The sequence below is a fragment of the Sapajus apella genome, unplaced genomic scaffold (genome assembly GCF_009761245.1).
Source record: "Sapajus apella isolate SASKATOON/1434 unplaced genomic scaffold, GSC_monkey_1.0 scaffold94, whole genome shotgun sequence".
Taxonomy (NCBI): domain Eukaryota; kingdom Metazoa; phylum Chordata; class Mammalia; order Primates; family Cebidae; genus Sapajus; species Sapajus apella.
In genome coordinates, this window is record NW_022437034.1 from 4310565 (window position 1) to 4330507 (window position 19943).

General features: G+C 38.4%; 1 protein-coding gene across 4 annotated transcripts in view; it reads right to left on the bottom strand.

Moving 5' to 3' along the window:
* P4HA1 (prolyl 4-hydroxylase subunit alpha 1) overlaps positions 1 to 19943 on the bottom strand; it is an 86002-nt gene that overhangs the window by 39528 nt on the left and 26531 nt on the right. For 3 of the 4 annotated variants that reach the window (XM_032256336.1, XM_032256335.1, XM_032256337.1), the window contains exons 2-6: positions 19831 to 19938; positions 18410 to 18506; positions 17019 to 17170; positions 13551 to 13688; positions 1292 to 1531 (exon numbers count right to left, since the gene is read on the bottom strand). In XM_032256336.1, the coding sequence (XP_032112227.1) occupies positions 1292 to 1531; positions 13551 to 13688; positions 17019 to 17170; positions 18410 to 18506; positions 19831 to 19906 (703 nt within the window). In that variant the 5' untranslated portion in view covers positions 19907 to 19938. The remainder of the gene's footprint in view (positions 1 to 1291; positions 1532 to 13550; positions 13689 to 17018; positions 17171 to 18409; positions 18507 to 19830; positions 19939 to 19943) is intronic. The other variant, XM_032256338.1, reaches the window with a different exon arrangement.

A 19943-nucleotide genomic window follows, 5' to 3' on the forward strand; every position in this document is an offset into this window, starting at 1 on the left:
TTTTTTTTTTTTTTGAGGCGGAGTTTCACTCATGTTACCCAGGCTGGAGTGCAATGGCGCGATCTCGGCTCACCGCAACCTCCGCCTCCTGGGTTCAGGCAATTCTCCTGCCTCAGCCTCCTGATAAAAGTACATTTTAAACTAAGAGGAAATATCACTGCAAAATACTGAAAGGAAAAAAGATTACTTGAACCAATATCTTAATTTATTATCACCCACCTAAGAAATAACCCAATTATCAAAAGTTCATTTTCAGCAGATCAATCCTTTTGAGCTGTTTGATTCTTCTAACATACACATATTTTCCTATTTCATAAAAATAGTTTTTAAAGTTTTAAAGCTTCCTTATATACCAAAGGCCACCTAAACTTACTATCATACAAATTCTGGATTCCATCTCCAGAGATTACAATTTAGTAGGTCTTGGGTAAAGATCAAACAATTTTCATTTCTAACAAGTATCCAAGTAATTCTGATGCATGTGCTACTTGGACCATACTTGAAAAAACACTACATCTCTGTTCAAAGTACTATTGATAAAATTCTCATAAGGAATATTTTTCTAACATTTTTTTTTTTTTTTGAGACGGAGTTTCACTCATGTTACCCAGGCTGGAGTGCAATGGCGCGATCTCGGCTCACCGCAACCTCTGCCTCCTGGGTTCAGGCAATTCTCCTGCCTCAGCCTCCTGAGTAGCTGGGATTACAGGCACACACCACCATGCCCAGCTAATTTTTTGTATTTTTAGTAGAGACGGGGTTTTACCATGTTGACTAGAATGGTCTCGATCTCTTGACCTCGTGATCCACCCGCCTCGGCCTCCCAAAGTGCTGGGATTACAGGCGTGAGCCACCGCGCCCGGCCCTTTCTAACATTTAAATATGATAATCTAATATATTTTTAGGCCATCTATTTTAAATCACTTTATTTTAAAATATGAAATGCAATAAAACATAACACCCTTCAAAGGAAATTGATTAACATTTAAAATGGCAACATGGCAAACAAACATTTTTAATTGAGTTAGGTTAGCTTCAATTTTGAAATTCCTGGAGAATACAGAGCAGAGAAACACAACCACTGTTGTAAGCACTATTAGGTGAGAAAAATCTGTCATCATTTACTTCGAGAATAAACAAGAAGAGGATAATGTATGTTTAACAAATAAGGCTCCTGACTTCTAACAGATAAAAAAAATATCAGAAATATTTAAATGGGGAGAAACAGAAAGATAGAGAATATGTATCCCCCAATAGAACTATAACCTTAAATTAGGCCCAGATAACATACCTAGTTCAAGAAGTTTCTTTGTGAGCAAAAGTGCCTTATCCAGGTCTCCCTGCTGATATACTGCATAGCTCAAATAATCTAGAACAGAGACTTTATCTATGGTAGAAACCTCGCCTTCATCCAGTTGCCTTAGCGCTTGTTCCATCCACAGTTCTGTATGGTAATAATCTGCCTCTGTATATGCCACTTTACCCAACTCAAAGCAGTCCTCAGCTGTTAGAAAAGATTTGTGTTTCACTCCTATGAAAAGAAAATACAGAGAACTTTAGGAATCTTAACACTACCGTATATTTATTTAGGACTACACAGCTTTCAAAGTGCTGTCTCACTTTTATTTGAAGCTCACAATAATCCTCTGGATAAGCAAAAATTACCCTAATTTTATAAACAAAGGAACAATCTATAATGTAATGTAGCCTAACAAGAATCACACAGCTGGTAATAGGGGACATGGAACCTAGAGAACACAAGACTTAAATTATCAGCCATCAGACCAAAATGAAACATCCATTAAGTTGAAATATACTATTTTCTGACAGTAGGAATTACCATATGAAATATATCTATCTCACTGTTAACCAACAATCTGGGCAAGAGATGAATGTACAGGAGGAGAGGTCAACATGTCAACTGGATTCTTTTTTTTTTTTTTTTTTTCCTTTTTGAGACGGAGTTTCGCTCTTGTTACCCAGGCTGGAGTGCAATGGCGCGATCTCGGCTCACCGCAACCTCCGCCTCTTGGGTTCAGGCAATTCTCCTGCCTCAGCCTCCTGAGTGGCTGGGATTACAGGCACGCGCCACCATGCCTAGCTAATTTTTGTATTTTTAGTAGAGACGGGGTTTCACCATGTTGACCAGGATAGTCTCGAGCTCTTGACCTCGTGATCCACCCGCCTTGGCCTCCCAAAGTGCTGGGATTACAGGCGTGAGCCACTGCGCCCGGCCCAAGGATTCTTTCTTTTAAACAGCATTAATATGTAATTTAAATATCATAAATTCACTAATTTAAAGATTACAGTAGTACTTAGTATATTTATAGAGTCATGCAACCATCACCACAATCTAATTTTAGAACATTTTCCTCACTCCAAAAAGAAACCTTGTAACCAGGAAGTCACTACCCATTACCTTCCCCACCCTTCCCCAGCCCTAGACAACCACTAATCTACTTTCTGTCTCTACACATTTGCTTATTCTGGACATAATGCTGCTATGATCATTTGTGTATAAGTTTCTATGTGAACATGTTTTCATTTCTTATGAGTGGAACTGATGGGTCTTTAAGCAACTCTATGCTTCATGTTTTGAGGAACTGCCAAACTGTTTTCCAAAGTGGCTATAACGTTTTACATTCCCACCAACGAGGTATGAAATTCCAATTTCTCCACATCCCTGCCAATAGTTGTTATTGTCCTTCTTTTTTATTGTAGACATTCTGGTGAGTATGAAGTCACATTTCATTGTAGTTTTGATTTGCATTTTCCTAGTGACTAATGTTGGGCTTATATTCATGTGCTTATTTCCATTTGTGTATCTTCTTTGGAAAAAATATCTTTTCAAAGCTTTTGCCCATTTAAAAAACTTGGGGACTAGGCATGGTGGTTTCACACCTGCAATCCCAGTGTTTGGGAAGGCCAAGGCAGGAGGACTGATCAAGGCCAGGAGTTTGAGACAAACCTGGGCAATGTAATGACACCCTCATATCTAACAAAAAAAATTTTTAGAAATTGGCCCAGCATTGTGGTATGTGCCTATAGTCCTGGCTAGTTGGGAGGCTAAAGCAGCAAGACTGCTTAAGCCCAAGGGTTCAAGGTTACAATGAGCTATGACTGCACCACTGCTTGCCAGCGGGGCAACAGAGCAAGACTCTGTTTTCAAAAAAAAAAGTTTTGGTTATTTGCCTTGTTATAATTGATTTGTTAGAGTTCTTTACTGAAACAGAGTCTTGCTCTGTCACCCAGGCTGGAGCACAGTGCCTCAGTCTCAGCTCACTGCAATCTCCGTCTCCCAGGTTCAAGTGATTCTCCTGCCTCAGCCACCTGAGTAGCTGGGATGACAGGCGTGTGCCATCACGCCAGCTAATTTTTATATTTTAGTAGAGACAGGGTTTCACCCTGTTGGCCAGGCTAGTCTCGAACTCCTGACCTCATGTGATTCACCTGCCTCGGCCTCCCAAAGTGCTAGGATTACAGGTGTCAGCCACCGCATGCCAGGCTCAGCTATGATTTTTAAATATTTTTCCCATTCTATGGGTTAAAAATGGTGCACTTTTGAAGCTGTGATAAAGTTCAACTTGTTAATCTTTTAGCACTTGTGCTTTTGGTGTTATTATGTTAACTCGCTTCTGCAGTGAAACTTCCATTTTAAGAAAAGGAGATATTTGATAATTCACATGAGATAGAATATAAATAGAAAACCAAAACACTTCAGAAAATACTGTCTCAGGCCGGGCGTGGTGGCTCACACCTGTAATCCCAACACTTTGTGGAGGCTAAGGCCGGTGGATCACGAAGTCAAGGGATCGAGATCATCCAGGCTGACGTGGTAAAACCCTGTCTCTACTAAAACTACAATAATTAGGCTAGACAAGGTAGCTCACGCCTGTAATTGCAGCACTTTGGGAGGCTGAGGTGGGTGGATCACCTGAGATCAAGAGTTCAAGACCAGCCTGGCCAACATGGTGAAACCCCGCCTCTATACTAAAAATACAGAAATTAGCCGATCTTGGTGGTACACAACTATAATCCCAGCTGCTTGGGAGGCTGAGGCTCAGGAATCACTTGAACCTGGGAGGCTGAGGTTGCAGTGAGCTGAGATTATACTACTGTACTCCAGCCTGGGCCATAGAGCAAGGCTCAGTCTCAAAAAAAAAATATCTGGGTGTAGTGGCACGAACCTATAGTCCCAGTTACTCGAGAGGCTGAGGCAGGAGAATTGCTTGAACCCAGGAGGTGGAAGTTGCAATGAGCCGAGATCGTGCCACTGCACTCCAGCCTGGCAACAGAGCAAGACTCCGTCTCAAAAAAGAAAAAAAGGAAGGAAAATACTCAGTCTCATTCATCACTGAAGGAATAAAAAATTAAAACCACCACAAATAAAAATATCTTAAAATAATGGCCTTGATTTATTGAGGTCTTACTATCTACCAAGTATTTGCCACTTATATAATCCTCAAAGCCATCCTATTACAGATGAGGAACTAAAATAGAGGTTAACTAACTTGTCCAAGGTCACATGTTTAAAAGCAAGAAATGAAATCTGTTCAATACAACTCCAGAAGTTTGCACTCCTGTTGTTATACTATTAAATGGCAATACCTAATAGTGGGAGGAAGCAGCAATGTAAACTGGTAACTTTGCTTTTTAAAAATTCAGCAATATGAGAAAAGAATAATTTAAACTCTATGACTCAATACTACTATTTTTAATTATTTCATTGAGATTTAGTACTAGGGGTTGGGGATCTTCCTGTATAAAAGATTTTTGTGGCTGAACTATATTATAGCTAAAAACTATCATAAGCTGAAAGCAAGGAAATAAGGAAACATATAGGCAGATATATCAATATAATGGAATAGTATTTTTCATTAAAAAGATAATTTCAATGCCATAGAGAAAATTATAAGACATTTAAAAATAGAAAATATGAACAAATAAGATACCCTAGGCCAGATGTGGTGGCTCATGCCTGTAATCCCAGTACTTTGGGAGGCCGAGGAGGACTGATCACTTGAGATCAGGAGTTTGACACCAGCCTGGTGGAAACCCCATCTCTACTAAAAATGTAAAAATTAGCCAAGCATGGTGGCAGGCGCCTGTAATCTCAGTTACTCAGGAGGCTGAGGCAGGAGAATTGCTTGAACCTGGGAGGCAAAGGTTGCAGTGAGCCAAGATTGTGCCACTGCACTCCAGCCTGGGCAACAAGAGTGAAATTCCATCTAAAAAAAAAAAAAAAAAAAAAAAAAAGAGAGAGACTCTAACAAAGACCAGGCATATTGGAATGGGGAAAACAAAAGACCTTCTAAAAATCATAAATATCAACAACAGTTCAAAACTCATTAGACTCGTTAAAATGTAGATTAAACATAGCTAAAAAGAAAATAATAAATCTAGAAGACAGAGGTAAATAAGTTATCATGGCATAAACTACCCAGAATGCAGAAGAGAGAGATATAAACATGAAATGCTAGTTAAAACACAAAGACAAAAAAACTAAAGTCTAATTATGTCTACTTGGAATTCCAGAAGAAGAGAACAGAAAGAATATAGATAAGATAATATTTAAAGAGAGAATGGTAGAAAAATTTCCCAAATTAAAATGCGTAGATGTTCAGATTCAGGAAACACAAAGAATTCCATTCCAAGCCAAATAAAGCACATTTACGGGCTTCTTAAGAATGTGTTTCAAGGAGGAAAGTTCCCAAAGGGAAGTCTGAGTTACAATAAAGAATGATGAACAATGAAAATGGTATACATAAATGCCAATCCAAATTAAAGAAAAGGGCCTGGCACAGTGGCTCACACCTGTAATCTAAGCACTTTGGGAGGCCAAGGCAGGCAGATTGCTTGAGCTCAGGACTTCAAGACCAGGCTAGGCAACGTGGCAAAACCCCGTCTTTACTAAAAATACAAAAAATTAACCAAGCATGGTAATGCAGGCCTGTAATTCCAACTACTGGGGGAGGCTGAGGCACGAGAATCACTTGAACCCAGGAGGCGGAGGTTGCAGTGAGCTGAGATTGCACCACTGCACTCCAGCCTGGGAAATAGGGTGAGACCCTGTCTCTAAATGAATAAGTAAATAAATTTGAATAAAGACAACATTGACAGCGGTATAACTAAGGGAAAAAATAAAGGGGATGATCATGGGACACACTCCAGCAGGGTGGCAATCTTTAGATGCTTATTAAGAAACAAACAAAGTAGAAACTGATGAATGTGAAGACAACAGTGGCTCCATTTTTCCTGTTAATCCGCCATGTTTACCTTTTGATTAATCTCAGTCCCATGAATGCCTGCTGATTTCTACTTTACTTGCTGTCTTTAGTGTAAGAACATGTACTCACTATAAATCCTGCCTTTAGATCAAAGCAACGTTGATGTTATCACAAGAATTGCAGGGTATGACACACACAGCATTCTTGCCTATTCTGGAGTTTGCCTTTAATTATCCGTATAGAGCACATACACTCTTTCCCTATGGCATTTAAGCCATGCATCTGGAGACTAATGCTGCAGAGATCTTGCTGCTGCCAAGACCATGCTTCCATCTGTAAGTTTCCCAATAAATCATCCTTTACTGACAATTAAGAAAAAAAACAAAACAAAACAAAAAACCCTAGAACCTCCACAAAATAGAGTAATAACATGTAGCTATAGAAAGAAATGACGATTTCTATATATGACATGAAGTAATGGCTAGGGCATATCAATAAATTAAGGCACTAAAGTACATAACAGTATTTATGGTATGCTATCTTTTGTGTTTAAGTGGAGGGAAAATAGGAGTAGACATATATTTGCTTATATTTTTAAAAAACTGGAAAAAGTAAAACAAAATGGTCACATATAGGAAAAAAAAGGGAATAGGTTTAAAAGTATAGGAATGAAAGTGAGACTTCTGCTAAGGTACTTTATTAGAATAGTTTGGACTATAAAGAATTTAAAAGTTTTACATAATTAAAAACAACAAATTGGCTGGGCACGGTGGCTAGAGCCTAAAATTTTGGCACTTTGGGAGGCCAAGGCAGGAAGAGCCAGGGAGCTCAAGACAAGCCCGAGCAAAATAATGAGACAATGTCTTTATTTAAAAAAAAAAAAAAAAAAAAAAAAATTAGGGTTGGTGGAAATGCTATAGGCCTAGTTATTTAGGAGGCTGTGGCAGCAGGATCCCTTGAGCCCAGGAGTTCAAGGCTGCACTGAGCTATGATCATGCCACTGCACTCCAGCCTGGGCAATAGAGAAAGACATTGTTTCTAAAACAAACAAATGAAAATAATGAATCAAAAGAAAAAACAAGGACAATCCCTAAAAACTGAGGAGAAATACTGAAACAAATGAATCTAACTGTATAACATGTTGAGGGCATACCCACAAAGAGAAATGAATTACTTCAAATGTCTTTAAAACAAGATTTTGACTGATCATATCTAGAGTGATATATTTTAAGGATATAAAGTACAAAAATATTAAACTGTATTCAGTAGTTTTTTTTGAGATGGAGTTTCACTCTTGTTGCCCAGGCTGGAGTGCAATGGCACGATCTCGGCTCACCACAACCTCTGCCTCCCAGGTTCAAGCAGTCCTCCTGCCTCAGCTTCCTGAGTAGCTGAGATTATAGGCATGCGCCACCATACCTGGCTAATTTTTTTTGTATTTTTAGTAGACACAGGGTTTCTCCATGTCTGGTCAGGCTGGTCTAGAACTCATGATGTCAAGTAATCCACCCACCTTGGCCTCCCAAAGTGCTGGGATAACAGGCATGAGCTACTGCACCTGCTAGTAGTCTTAATGTTATTAATAGTAAGAATAAAACAGCATGAGTTAATAGTATGAAGAATAATCATGTTAATATCCTTAGGAACCAAATTTTCAAAACAAGAAAAAAAAGATATAACCCTGTGATTTTCAATTTGAATTGAAATTAACAATATGAACTTACATATTTCCTGTCTCTGTTTATGACAAATTTGATAGCAATAAACACCCCTAGAACCTAACTAGATTCTGCTACTTAAATGTCATTCCTGTTCAAAGGTATCAGGCCTTGCCAGACATAAGAGGGCACACCTGTAGTTCCAGATACTCAGGAGGCTGAAGCAGGATGATCACTTGAGTTCCAGGCTGTAGTGCACCATGATCACATCTGTGAATAGCCACTGCACTCCAGCCTGGGCAACATGGCAAGACTCTATTTCTTAAGAGGGGTGGTGGGGGGAAGGACCAAGGCTTACTACAGAAATGCCTGGTTCCTACTCTGGAGTTAAGAGAAACCTGGAAAAAAAAAATGTGCCAGAAAGCAAAGAGGTTTCTTCTCTATCAAAGAATAGTAACAGTCAATTCAAAAAAGCAAACAAGTCAATCTAAAGATGCTCCCACTGGGCTAAAATGGGATAATCTGAGATCAAAGAAATAATGAATAGACTGAAATACAAAAAAAAAAAAAAAAAAATCCAGCTGGGCACGGTGGCTAACGCCTGTAATCCCAACACTCTGGGAGGCAGAGGCGGGCAGATCACCTGAGGTCAGGAGTTCAAGACTAGCATGACCAACATGGAGAAACCCTGTCTCTACTAAAAATACAAAATTAGCTGGGCATGGGGGCACATGCCTGTAATCCGACCTACTCAGGAGGCTGAGGTAGGAGAATTGCTTGAACTTGGGAGGCGGAGGTTGCAGTGAGCTGAGATTGTACCATTGCACTCCAGCCTGGGCAACAAGAGTGAAACTATGAGTTCATATGTCATGAAAATTACTGATCACTACTAAAAATAGTTACTTATTACTCTGAAAATCGATAAAGGCGGCTAATTATAGACTTATTTGCCTTTCCTGTATATAGTTCAGGGTAACCAAACAGTTGATGATGGAACATTCCTATTTATAGAATTCCAGTTAAAAAAAGTAAAAGGAATAATGGAATGAAAAAAATCACCATTTTGTAACCCCTAGTGAAATAGTGTTGTAGGCAATGATCATCAAAGGCTGCCAAAGCCATTAGACAAAACTTAAGGAGAACTTTACATGGAGTGATCAGGCTCTCACCACCGGGACCCCACTCATCAATCAGCATCATAAAAAGTGTGACAAGACATTAGGTGTTGGTTCGTGCAGTTCAACAGAAAGTTCATAGCGCCACCTATGGAGTTAATTTTAAAACTTAACTTGAATCTAATTGAGCCTCAAGCTCTAACCAGGTTGTAGGAAACATAAGCATTAAAGGAACACGTTAATCACCAAAGTAGACAACTCCAGAATGTGGAACATTCTGCAGAACATATGACCAGGTTCCCCCAACTAACCAGTGTCGTAAAGAGAAAAAAAAAAGGAAAAGGGAATAAAAGGGACTTAAGAGACATAATAAAAAAATGCAACTGTATAAAGACAACTTTGAGACCATCAGAGAAACAATACTGACTGGATATTAAATTATATTAGGAAAATTTTTTTTTTTTGAGACAGAGTCTCGCTCTGTCGCCAGGTGCCAGGCTGGAGTGCAGTGGCACAATCTTGGCTCACTGCAATCTCCGCCTCCTGGGTTCAAGCAATTCTCCTGCCTCAGCCTCCCAAGTAGCTGGGACTACAGGTGCACGCCACCACACCCAGCTAATTTTTGTATTTTTTAGTAGAGACGGGGTTTCACCATGTTGGCCAGGATGGTCTCGATCTCTTGACCTCGTGATCTGCCCGTCTCGGCCTCCCAAAGTGCTGGGATTACAGGTGTGAGCCACCGCGCCCAGAAATATTGTCGATTTGTTAAGCAGAATGATAGTAAGTGGTTAGGTTACTTTTTTAAAAAGACCAGCTAGGCACAGGTGGCTTATACCTATAGTCCCAGCTACTTGGGACGCTAAGGCGAGAGGATCACTTGAGCCCAAGAGTTCAAGGCTGCAGTGAACTATGATGGTACCACTGCACTCTAGCCTCAGCAATAAAGTGACATCCTGTCTCTAAAAAAAATTAATTAATTAATGAAAAAGACCTACTTGAGGCCAGGAGTTCAAGACCAGACTGGGCAACATAGCAAGAGCCCATCTCTACAAAAAAATTAAAAATTACCCAGGTGTGGTGGCACACCTATAGAGCCAGCTCTTCAGGAGACTAAGGCAGCAGGATGGCTTGAGCCCAAAAGTTCAAGCCTCCATTGAGCTATGATCATGCCAGTGCATTCCAGCCTGGATGACAGAGTGAAATCTTACCTCAAAAAAATTGTCCTGATCAGTTAGATATGCATGTTGAATTATTTATGGATATGATATCTAGGATTTGCTTTTAAAATACTTCGACAAGTCCAGGCATGGTGGCTCACGCCTGTAAATCCCAGCACTTTGGGAGGCCGAGGCGGGGGGATCATGAGGTCAAGAGATTGAGACTATCCTGGCCAACATGGTGAAACCCCATCTCTGCTAAAAATACAAAAAAAAAAAAAATTAGCTGGGTGTGGTGGTGCATGCCTATAATCTCAGCTACTCGGGAGGGTAAGGCAGGAGAGTTGCTTGAACCCAGGAGGCAGAAGTTGCAGTGAGCCAAGACTGCGCCACTGCACTCCAGCCTGGGAAAAAGAGCAAGACTCCGTCTCAAAAAAAAAAAAAACTCCAACAAAAAAGGAGTAGATAAACCAAGAATGACAAAATGTTTAAAACCGTTTGGAGCTTGATGATGGCATAGGATCAGTATATTACCTTTATTTTTGTGTATGCGTGATATTTGATATTTTCCATAATAAAAGAAGTTTTATAAATAACAAAAAGGAGAAAGTCATGTCCTACAGGGCTCTTTTTATGCTATCATACAGAAAATCATATAGTTCCCTTTCTGACACTATCAAAAAAAAATGACAGGTATGTGAAAAAATAACAGGCCTAGACAAGAAATGTCAACAACATTTCTCTCTGAATATACAGTTCTGAGACTAAATCAATATTACACTAGTAGTCATGATTCCAGAAGAGTAAAGTTTTTAAAAGAAACTACTAGTCAAAGACAGACTAGCCTACATTTTCTCTGATAAAACAGATCACATCGTATTTATTTACTTAAGTGTCTGATAATACCACAAAGAAAACTGGTGGAGAAACAAACACAATGGTGGTTTCTTTAATACATTTTGATTGAATACACTTCAAAGAGTCACTAAAATGGCCAGAACCAGACTTAGCTATAACCTATCCAATGGTGGTAACATACGTTTTTTTAAAAGATGCTAACAGAAAAGGAATTCATGAGAAATAAAAGGATGTAAAGTTATGGGCATGTTTTGCTAGTGATTAGACAGTTGCAGACCATGGGAAAGCATAAGCTGGTCTGACAATGAGCTGTGGAATTCCAGGATCAAACAGAGTCCAGGCTTGTAGATGTATGCACTAGAGGATCACATGACCCATTTAATCAAATATTCAAAACATACAATTACCTCCATTCACTATTTTTTTTTTCTGGCCTTCTGTTAGTCACTTACAGACAGTAATTATCAGTATTCTCCTAAAATGAAGATGAAGATCCGTGTTTTTTCCCTTAAATAATTCTCTGTCCCCCCCTTCCACTCTAGGAAAGCATACTGTCTTAGTGCATTTGTGCTCCCGTAACAAAATATCAGAGGACTGGATAATTTATAAAAAAAACAAATTTACTTTCTCACAGTTCTAGAGGCTGGGTAGTCCAAGATCAAAGCACCAGCAGGTTCAATTGTCTAGTGAGGGCTGCTCTCCTCTTCCGAGATGGTACCTTGTTGCTACATCCTCCAGAGAGGAAGAAGAATGCTATGTCCTCATATGGTGAAGGTGGAAGGGCAAGAGAGCTAGAGGCTGCATAAAACCGCTTTCATAAGGGTCTTAAATCCCATTTGTGTAGGCCCCATCTCTTAATACCATCACACTGGCCATTAAGTTTCACCACCTGAATTTTGGAAGGACACATTCGAACCATAGCAGATGCTAAGAAACTAACTTCTTAATAGTTTAACATGACTTAGTTCCAGAAACTAAAGATGAATATTAAATTTTGACAATGCTATTATTTTTCAGTTATGAGAACTAGTAAACTGAGGATGAGCTCATAATGCAGCAATTATAAATGTTTCTCTCAGTGGCATGCAAAACACATAAGATGACAGTATGCCATTGATACATGTAGGTAGCAACAGTAATATTTTTTTACATGACCTGATATTCTGGCAACATTATTTGAACAAGCATGGCAGAGACAGTAGATAATCTTTAGCTATTCTGCTTTGGTAAAGTATTTCTGCTTGTCTTACCTATTGACCTTTAACAATACTAAAGGCAGACTGCCTGGGAATCTGATTTTTAAAATGAATGAAAAGTGATGCAGCATTTGAAAAGGAAAACTGTTCCCAAAATAGAGAACAGGAGAAGAAAAAGTAAATAGGCAAGAAAACAAAGAAGAAAAGGAAATAAGGAAAGTGATATGAGCAGAAAGAGACTATAAAAAGATTCATACAAAAAGCAAACCAAATTTGATAAGAAACAAAAATAAGTTGTAAATTCCTTTGTTTCAAAGGAAGAGGTATGATGACTGACATGAACATATCAAATTGAATATAATAAACCAAAATGAAAGTAAACTAACACTAAAAAGAGTCCTTTATTGTCACATGTCAAGGGCGGGACAGGTAGAGATAACTGAATCATGGGGGCAGTTTTTCCCCATGCTGTTCTTGTGATAGTGAGTGAGTTCTCACAAGATCAGATGGCTTTATAAGCGTCTGGCATTTCCCCCGCTGACACTCATTCCCTCTTCTGCCACCCTGTGAAGAAGTGCCTTCCGCCATGATTGTGAGTTTCCTGAGACCTCCCTAGCCATGTGGAAATGTGAGTCAATTAAACCTCTTTTTTTTTTTTTAATAAATTACCCAGTCTTGGGTATTCCTTCATAACAGTGTATGAATGGACTAATACATCCCACCTCAGCCTCCCAAACAGCTAGTACTACAGGCATGCACCGCCACACCCAACTAAGTTTTAATTTTTTTGTAGAGTCGGGGAATTGCTATGCTGCCCAGGCTGGTCTTGAACTCCTAGCCTCAAGTAATCTTTCCCACCCTTAGCCTCCCAAAGTGCTGGGATTACAGGTATGAGCCACCATGCCCAGCCCTATTTTGTTAAATGGAACTTATCTAGTTGATTAAGCCAGAAATCTCTATGAGGTACATCATCAAATTCTACTATTCTACTCCAATAAGTAGCTTTATAGTCTATCCACTATCACCTCTGACTTAAATATTAGCAACAACCTCCTCCCTGGTTGGTAAAATGATAATTTCTTTTTCTTACACACTAAAATTACCTACTTAAGTTAGTCTCTATCAATACAAGCTTTCAGAGTAACAAGCTAGAAGCATACCCACAACTATTAAGCCCTAAGACAAAGGGAAAGTGATTCTTTTGTCCTCAAAGGCTATGAAACAAATTACAATTTAAAATCTTAAAATGCAGATGTCTTTTTTACACTACCATTGTCTTAATGGACTCAAAAGAGAAGCTAGGTGATAGGTATTTTATAGACTGGAAGAATAATCTTACCTGGAAGATTACCCTTTGAGATGGTATCTGTATCCAAATTGTAGGTATCCTGGAGACGTAATAGAGCTTTGGCTGCCCCAACCTGATCTTCATCATTAGGAAAGTACTGTCTCTGAATGGTTAGGTTAGAGATAAAACCTTGAAATAGATTAAAAAAAAAAAAAAAAAAAAAAAGGCTGTAGAACCTCATAAACTTCCCATAAAGAGACTTACTAAGGATTTTTCAAAATCTATTTTACTATTTTCTACCATACCATGAAAAGTTCCACATATTCAACAAGAAAAAATTAAGTACATTGAATGAGACTTGGCATACTTCTAACTTGTTCAATCTTCCAAAAGCCTAGTGTTGTTTAAGTACTGTAATGTGACGTTGTTATATAAATTATTATATTAGCAGGTAAAGATCACCTAACCTAATAGTTATGAGTTTTCAGTTAATATGGCAAGAAAATAAAAGTGCATCCACTAAGTTTGGGAAATGAACACATTTATGGATCTGAAAATGACATTCACTGACAATCAATTATACTTCCAGAAAACAGATGGTAAGTAAAATGTTTGCTCTTAAAGTTCTGTTTTCTTCTTCCGTGATTACACTTTATATAAATATGTAAATATGTAAAGTTTGGTGGAATTCTTCAAGGGGAAGGAAGAGATATTAATTATATACTTAAGATCAACAGCTAAGCTAGTTTATTAAAATATATTTAGATCAGTTTAATTATCAAACATGGTATTGATCAATCAAAATTTACAATATATAAAACCTAATCTTAAAGAGGATTTATATAAAGTATAGCAAAAATCAAACTAACAAACCAATTACTGATAACCATATAACCCCAAGGAGCATGGATGCTAAATACTCCTTAAGAAACAAAAAAAGTGGTTTAAAATTTTAATATAGGCATCATTATTCGTGAATAAAAATTAGGTATGAGATTTCCCTCTCTTCTCATTAACTTATAATCAATTATATGTTTTTTGGGGGGTTTTTTTTGAGACAGAGTCTCACTCTGTCACCCAGGCTGGAGTGCAGTAGCACAATCTCATCTTCCTGCAACCTCCACCTCCCAAGTTCAAGCAATTATCATGCCTCAGCCTTCCAAGTAGCTGGGATTACAGGCGTGCACCACCCCTAGCTAATTTTTGTATTTTTAGTAGAGATGGGGTTTCACCATGCTGGCCAGGCTGGTCTCCAACTCCTAACCTCAACTGATCTGATCGCCTTGGCCTTCCAAAGTGCTGAGATTATAGGTGTGAGCCACTGCATCCAGCCTACTATGTATTTTGAACAGCAAGAGATCAGGTTCTTTTTTTTTTTTTTGAGATGGTGACTCACTCTGTCACCCAGGCTGGAGTGCAGTTGCACAATCTCAGCTCACAGCAACCTCTACCTCCTGGGTTTAAACAATTCTCCTGCCTCAGCCCCCTGAGTAGCTGGGATTACAGGTGCCTGCCACCACAATCAGCTAACTTTTGTACTTTCAATAGAGACAGGGTTTCACCATGTTAAGCCTTTCAAACTCCTGATCTCAAGTGATCTGCTTGCCTAAGACTCCCAAACTGCTAGGATTACAGGTGTGAGCCACGGCGCCCGGCTGAGACCAGGCATTATTATGTTAATGAAAATGTACAAATGAACAACTAGCTGGAAGAGGGCTAGAGTTTATATCAAGTGTATTTTTATGCTGTTTTGTCTTTTTTTAGAGACAGTCTTACTGTGTTGCCCAGGCTGAAGAGCAGTGGCTTTTTACTGGTATAATTCCATTATTAGATCAGAGGGGTTTTGACCTGCTCTGTTTCCAACAATATTTTTTAGTTTTACGACCAATTCCCAGTCACAATCTCTACATGGAATTTTACAAGCAAGTTTTACAAGTTTTATAGAAGGCTATAATATTTATTATGCTACAAACAAAATTCTAAGAAAAATAAATTTATATATATTTTCTCTCATAGCATTATAGAATGACTACTACAGATTAAAACAACAAAGTCCCAATTCACATTATAAAACAATTTAGTTCATCACTTGAGAATAAATATATGGATTTCCTTAAAAACATGTTCGGGGCCAGGATCCGTGGCTCATGCCTGTAAACCCAAACACCGTGGGAGGCTGAGGCAGAAGGATTGCATGAAGCCAAGAATTCGCTATCAGCCTGGGCAACATAGCAAGACCAAGACCTTGTTTCTACAAAAGAAAAATTTAAAAATTGGCCCAGCATGATGGTCCATGCCTGTAGTGCCAGCTACTGAGAAGGCTAAGGTGGGAGGATTGCTTGAGCCCAGGAGTTCAAAGCTGCAATGAGCCATGATTGTGCCACTGTACAATCAGCCTGGGCAACAGTGAGACCCTGTCTCAAAAAAAAAAAAAAGTTCCCAAGGTGTTATATAGTACAGAAAATAATCACAGGCAGTTACCTCTCATAGTAAAGAAGTATTCACAAGTACTTGCCATATTATCTTTTCAAGGCTTCCAGACCTGTGACTAATAGTTTACTTCACTGCTTACAGAAAGTACTTACCCTTGTAGTATCTTACGTAACTAGCTCAGCTCTTTTCCATCTCTCTCTCTTTTGGAGGGGGACATAATATCCCTTAACCTCCTTACTAAAGTCCAGATTTAGTCTTCTACATCTGTTATTAAAGTATCTAAAACATTTCAACACTCCAACTACAACTGTATTTGTATCACTTATTCATTATTACTGTTTGCAGTGTCAGTTTGATTTATTGTCTACATTGAGTAAACTAATTCTAAACTTCAAAATACCAGATAGAACACAGCTAATGCTTCTCTTTACAGTAACACTCCCAACATTTTTTAAATTGATTGTAGATAAAGATATAAATTTTTAAAGTTTGAAGATAATCCTAAAATAAAAAGGATTACCCTCAGAAATGAAGTTATATGCCAAATAATCTATTCACTTTTGCAGATTTCAAAACAAAAGTCAACAGTAAAAGAAATTACTTCTTTTGGCTGGGCATAGTGGCTCACGCCTGTAATCCCAGCACTTTGGGAGGCCAAGGCAGGTGGATCACGAGGTCAAGAGATCGAGACCATCCTGTCCAACATGGTGAAACCTCATCTCTACTAAAAATACAAAAATTAGCTGGGCTTGGTGGCGCGTGACTGTAGTCCCAGCTACTGGGGAGGCTGCGGCAAGAGAATCACTTAAACCCAGGAGGCAGAGTTTGCGGTGAGCTGAGATTGTGCCACTGCACTCCAGCCCGGTGACAGAGCCAGACTCTATCTCAAAGAAAAAAAAATTACTTTTTTAATCAAAGAATTCATGATTTTGACTAAATTAACTCTATTCAAACCAAATGCACCCAGGCATAATCCAGCTATAACACTGAACACTTGATTTCCTGGGAACTGAATTTATCACTAATTTTATTATTTCTACAGATGGTGGCAATATTGCCTTACTCAGGAATCTCTTTCAGACTTACCATCTGACATATCCTTAAGGACCAGATTCTCCAACTCACTCCATTCAGTATTCAGACGTTTCATTAATTTGAATGCATTTACTGGATGCCCAACAAATCCTTCTGGATCTTTTGTCGCTGTACTAGTTAGCCGATCTAACTTCTCTGCCCATCTACAGATGTAAAACATAAAAACTGAGAATACGTATATTTCATAAGGAAAAACACAATTTAGTGAAATGCTCAGAAAAAAGAAAATGCCTAGAAGTTTTTGAGTTAAACTATACCTGTAGTTTCTTTTTAAAGTAAAATTATAAGGTCTTTTTTAAAAAGCAAGACTCTTGGCAGAATCAAAATACAACTACAGGACTTTTTGTTTTAAATTTGTTTCTCCCAATGATTATAGTAAATGGAACCTCCCTATCTTAGTAAAAGTTGTGAATGAATCCCTCTAGTAAAAGTTAAAAATTCATTTCCCCATAGTTCCTAGGGCCAAATAACTGATTATTACAAACTACCAATTAGCCCAACCCAAATTCAATTACATGTTCATTTACATTAACTTATACTAAACTTTTACATCCAGTATCTAAAAACTATATCTTAAAACAAAAAAACTGAATACTTAGCTACTCATTAAATAAAAGACAGGAATTCTCAGGTCAGGATTAACTATGAACATGAGTCAATTAAAAATAAATTCATATTAGACAAAAACTCTATCAATTAAATAACACTAATCATACTTATCACTATAATGTCTACAAGGGAACCAGGGAGTCAAGGATAAATAGAACTGGAAAACTGCTGCAGGAGGTGGCTTGACTAAGAGGTTAGGAGAAGCATAAAACGTATCAGCAATATTTTTAAAATTTATCAGTCAACTTCCCATATCCAACCATATTCTTTTTTTTTTTTTTTTTGAGATAGTCTTGCTCTGTCGCCCAGGCTGGAGTGCAGTGGTGCAATCTTGGCTCACTACAGCCTCCACCTCCTGGGTTCAAGCGATTCTCCTTCCTCAGCCTCCCAAGCAGCTGGAATTACAGGCACATGCTACCATACCCAGCTAATTTTGTATTTTTAGTAGAGACAGGGTTTCACCATGTTGGCCAGGCTGGTCTCGAACTCCTGGCCTCAAGTGATCCACCTGCCTCGGCCTCCCAAAGTGCTGGGATTACAGGCATGAGCCACTGTACCCGGCCAATATCTAGCCATATTCTTATCTCAACCCAAGTTCTTCCATGTGAAAGTTGGCCCAACTCTAACTTGTTCTCTATACACCTATTTTAGCCATTTCAACTGGCTTTGTAAGACTCAAAAATGGGTTTCATTTCTACTTAAAGAATATTTTAGCTTGAGAAAGAAAACATCCAGGCTGAGTCAGAGTCATAATAAGTAAATATTTTGCTTACTTTTTTATTTGTTCTAACTTGTCCTCTTCTGCTTTAATATAATCTTTCAGAGAAGTTACCAGGTCTTTCTCAGTATGGATCAAATCAGTCATCTGACCTAGAAGGGGAAGAAGGTTATCAAATACTCTTATCCTTCAACACAAGTATGTTAAGAATAAGAATGATTGAGACTGTTCCATTCTATGAGACAATTTAACTGGCATGAATCAGCTATGCTGAAGACGATCTTTTTTTCACCAGATAAACCAAAATAAAGTCAAAAACTTTTCTAATCAAGTGTTTCAGTTCTAATTTTCAAGGCATTTAATTTTGCAAGCTTTACACTGTGCTGGCAAATTGTCTTTACCATGTAAAAATACAAATGTATTTTTAAATTGCAAATCAACACTACTTTCCAAAGACTGTTTCTTCACCACCTCCCCTTTACGTTTGTTTTTGAGACTAATTAGAATTAAATTTTTATTTAATAAACAAAAACCACACTAAAAAAAGTTTCAAATAATCCGTTATTTATAATAGGATGCAAGAACCCATCATTTTATATACTGGAATCAAGAGTCATAAATATGTAATACTTATGGGCCAGGCACTGTGGCTCATGCCTGTTGTAATACCAGCACTCTGGGAGACCAAGGCAGGAGAGTCCCTTGAGGCCAGGAGTTGAAGACCAGCCTGGGCAACATGGTGAGACCCTCTATTAAAAATAATAATGACGCCGGGCGCGGTGGCTCAAGCCTGTAATCCCAGCACTTTGGGAGGCCGAGGTGGGTGGATCACGAGGTCAAGAGATCGAGACCATCCTGGTCAACAAGGTGAAACCCCGTCTCTACTAAAAATACAAAAAATTAGCTGGGCATGGTGGTGCGTGCCTGTAATCCCAGCTACTCAGGAGGCTGAGGCAGGAGAATTGCCTGAACCCAGGAGGCGGAGGTTGCAGTGAGCCGAGATCGCGCCACTGCACTCCAGCCTGGGTAACATGAGTGAAACTCTGTCTCAAAAAAAAAAAAAAAAAATAATAATGATAAGCTTCTTTTTTTAAATTATGATACAAAAAACCCCTTTAGTTCACAGTAGAATCTTAAATGGAAAAAGCAGACTAGATATATATACAGTATATTACTTGTGTATCTGTGCACTGAAAAAGACTAAGTATATGCATTATTTGCTTAATAGACTCATTAATGGGTAACTTCCTTTGACATGCATTTCTAAATTTTTTAAGTTTCTACACTGAATATGTATCATTTTTGTAGCGAAAAAAATTTTTTTAATAAAATTATTTTAAAAGGACCTTTTAGAGAGGCAGGGAGGAAACCTATACTCTGGGAGTACATTATATTTGTTTTTGCTGATTTTAAAACACTAAAAAATGGAAATAAAAAATGCAAAACCAACACAAACCAACAAATAGTAAGACTTACCAATTGAAGTAAAAAAGCCTGGATGAGCCAAAGACTGGGGAAGCAGAATTCCTACAATTAATATACACCAGATCATCTTGGAAGACTTAATTTTACAGGATTACACACCTAAA